Below are 3615 nucleotides of genomic sequence, written 5' to 3'. Positions count from 1 at the left end.
CCAAAAATGTGCATGTCAGCTATTAAGTTTTCAAGATATATAACTTTCAAAATACAGAAATACAGCTGGATAAATCATTAATGAGGGTGCAGACAACTTTTAGGGTTGATTATGGTATAGTATACATACTGTACACAGCAATTCTCCTGTCTAATAACCATACACTAATGCCCCCGGGCGCCGAAGACGTGGATGTCGATTAAGGCAGCCCCCCGCACCTCTCTAATTCAGAGGGGTTGGGTTAAATGTGGAAGACACATTTCAGTTGAAGGCATTCCGTTGTACAACTGACTAGGTATCCCCCTTTCTCTTTCCCTTAATTGCTGGAACTTAATTATTTACACAAAAGCTTTGCTATTGTTTTGCCATTTATTTGAGATGGGGGGGGAAAAATCACACAGAGAAGCCACATTTGAAAACCAGCACGTTTAATCACTTTGTTACAGTCCAGATGTGAGAAGCTTACAGGCCACTCCTCATTCTCCTGAAGGAGCCCACCATGGGGTTGTGGCAGGCCCAGTCGTTGCAGGCCCTGTACTCCCCGGGGCGGAGGAAGTACTGACGACCCCTGTAGTTGGGGTGCTCGTAGAACACCCAGTAGCCTTCCATGACATTGGAGGAGAAGATGTCACGGTGGCGGAAACGCTCATACACGTTGGGGCAGTCGTCCATGAACTCCATCATGTGACCAGACATCTCAGGCCTGTTGTAGATTCTCATTCTGTAGGCTCCTCTGTACTGTTGGTAGAAGAGACAGAGAGGAGGGAATAGGGAGGACAAGAAGTGATTTGGGGCGAAATGATCACAGAGGTCACAGTAGAGTTTTATACACTGGGCGATCTTAGAATTTCTACACGTCGATTAATACCAGAGACTTGCTTCCTTTAGAAATAGATATTCAGTCAAATGAGGAGAAACCTCTCAAATCAGAAGTATAATACTGTCAAAAACACTGAGTGATGATGAATAGAATGAAAATGAAGAAGGTAAGTCTTTGGGGTGCGTTCCTATTCCTTTAAAAAATGACTGGATCTCCTTGTGGACTTTGATGTTTTGACTCCTCTCTGTATCTATAAATGACATCAAAAGGCTGGTGATTGACGCTGATTTCTAATGTGCCGTTTGATGTGTGGCAGGAGTAACCCTATCCATCAGTTTGACTGACTTACGGGGGGGAACATCTGGCAGGAACGGATGCAGTTGTTGAAGCCCATCCAGTGGTGGTGGTCAGGGTACTCTCCCTGGTTCAGGATGTACTGGTAGCCGTTGAAGTTGGGCTTCTCGTAGGCCACCCAGTGACCGCCGGTCACCCTGATAGAGTTACAGCAGTTGAAGTGTCTGAACGTGTCAGCACAGTCACTGTTGCACTCATAGTGTCGACCCTGGAAGTTGTGGCCTTCGTAAAAGATTATCTACAAAAAACAGAAATTTATAAAATAGTTTATGTGGAAAGTAATTTATACTGAGTTGGCGATGATGATAGTAAAATGACTTTTGACTGAAAGCCGTACTCATGGACGTAGTGTTGATCCTCAACAAGCTAGCTCCCTCAGCAAGCTAGCTCCCTCGGCAAGCTAGCTCCTTCGACAAGCTAGCTCCCTCGACAAACTAGGTCCCTCGGCAAGCTATCTCCCTCGGCAAGCTAGCTCCCTCGACAAACTAGGTCCCTCGGCAAGCTAGCTCCCTCGGCAAGCTAGCTCCCTCGACAAGGTAGCTCCCTCGACAAACTAGGTCCCTCGACAAGCTAGCTCCCTCGGCAAGCTAGCTCCCTCGACAAGGTAGCTCCCTCAAGCTAGCTCCCTCGACAAGGTAGCTCCCTCGGCAAGCTAGCTCCCTCAAGCTAGCTCCATCGACAAGGTAGCTCCCTCAAGCTAGGTCCCTCGACAAGCTAGCTCCTCGAGAAATGCTGTTTGATTTGAAACTATGGTAAGCTTAACAAGCATTGTGCCTAAGCCTATGTATGCTTGATTTGGTCTGTAAAAGGTCGCTGCACACCCCAGATATCTCCCACAATCAACAGCCTGATCAACTCTAAGGAGATGTGTAACGCTGCATGAGACAAATGGTGGTCACCCCAGATACTGACTGATTTTCTGATCCACGCCCCAATTTTTTTTTTGTTGATATCTGTGACCAACTCAGATGCATATCTGTATTCCCAGTCATTTGAAATCCATAGATTAGGGCCTAATTTATTTATTTCAATTGACAGATTGTCCTTATATGAGCTGTAATCAGTACAATTCTAGAAATTGTTGCATGTTGCGCTCATATTCCTGCTCAGTGTAGTTTCACAACTGAAATCTTTGACATAGCTTCATAAATTGTATGCCTCGCTTACTTTGCCAAATAGCTTCCCAATACCTTAAGCCTAACAGCATTTGGTGATCTCCCTAATTACATCAGCAATCATCGAACAAGTAAGCTAAACCTGTTAGCTCATACCTTTCCCATGGTTGGAGGGCTTGATGTCTGCACCGTAGCCCTCAGCAGACTCTCAGGCCCTTTTTTATACTCTTGTGCTGACAGTAAAATAGACCTGTGTCTACATTGTAGTGACTAGAAGTGACCTTTTTAGACGTCAGGGACCATTCCAATTGTCTCTTAAACCATAGGCTACTCTTTACCCGCAAGTGCTGGAGTTTACCTATACAAATACAAAACCTCCCCCTCCACCCCATATGCCTACCTCACTCTGTGTTCTTTACACCGACCCTTGTTCAGCCATGACATGGTGATGCGCCCATTGAAACATCACACAAAAGGCCTTTGGGTACTGTATGTAGTGTGAACAACCGAGCTTTTAACGTTTGCAGGAGGTCAGACTGTTCATGCACTCTCTAGTAAACGAAACAAAGCCCTATATTCTACAAATACTTGGGGTTGATGTGAAAAAAAATGATTGAACGTTGATATGAAAAAGTTATGAAAATGTTAAACGGATTATCATAGTTTATTTCAGTGTGGGTTCATATTTTCCCTCTCTCTGATCTCAGGTCACAGAATCGTGGTTGTGTTCCCTTCGTAGACCTGTGTGTGTGTGTGTAAGTGATTCTGATGTTATTGATTGAATCAAGCCCCTGTGTTGATGTAATCTAGAGTGATCTGGTCTCTTTTTGCTTCCATAGCCTGCAGACCTACTCTGATGTCATGTACAGACAACTGTGTGTGTGTGTGTGTGTGTGTGTGTGTGTGTGTGTGTGTGTGTGTGTGTGTGTGTGTGTGTGTGTGTGTGTGTGTGTGTGTGTGTGTGTGTGTGTGTGTGTGTGTGTGTGTGTGTGTGTGTGTGTGTGTGTGTGTGTGTGTGTGTGTGCGTGCGTGCGTGCGTGCGTGCGTGCGTGCGTGCGTGCGTGTGTGTGTGTGTGTGTCAAAGGGAGGGCATAGTTGTGTCTGAGTTTATGTGAAAAGTAATAGTGCTTTGGCTTGTAAACATACCCCAGAGCGGAAGGGAAAAGGCCAGAAAGAGTTGCCCTTGTGTGTTCTGTTCCCAAAGCCCAGCTGATGCCAGAAAGTTCAGTCACATCCTTTAGCCTTTCATGAGGATAAGAGCCCATTCACTCTCTCTACTTCTGCATTTTGCTGCTTCAAGTCTGTAAAAAGACTATATTTTCTGAA

The 3615-nt window shown here is 45.3% G+C and overlaps 1 protein-coding gene across 1 annotated transcript; it reads right to left on the bottom strand.

Annotated features, from left to right (window-relative positions):
* Positions 1-411: 411 nt before the first annotated feature.
* crygmxl2 (crystallin, gamma MX, like 2) lies at positions 412-2584 on the bottom strand. Its single transcript, XM_046368814.1, has 3 exons — positions 2446-2584; positions 1170-1412; positions 412-738 (listed from the first exon to the last, which is right to left on the bottom strand). Exons 1-3 carry the CDS (start codon positions 2452-2454, stop codon positions 463-465), a joined length of 528 nt encoding a protein of 175 aa, XP_046224770.1. The 5' UTR covers positions 2455-2584; the 3' UTR covers positions 412-462.
* Positions 2585-3615: the final 1031 nt, after the last annotated feature.

The sequence above is a fragment of the Oncorhynchus gorbuscha genome, linkage group LG11, assembly GCF_021184085.1.
Source record: "Oncorhynchus gorbuscha isolate QuinsamMale2020 ecotype Even-year linkage group LG11, OgorEven_v1.0, whole genome shotgun sequence".
Taxonomy (NCBI): domain Eukaryota; kingdom Metazoa; phylum Chordata; class Actinopteri; order Salmoniformes; family Salmonidae; genus Oncorhynchus; species Oncorhynchus gorbuscha.
This window is presented reverse-complemented; position numbering and strand designations above follow the sequence as displayed.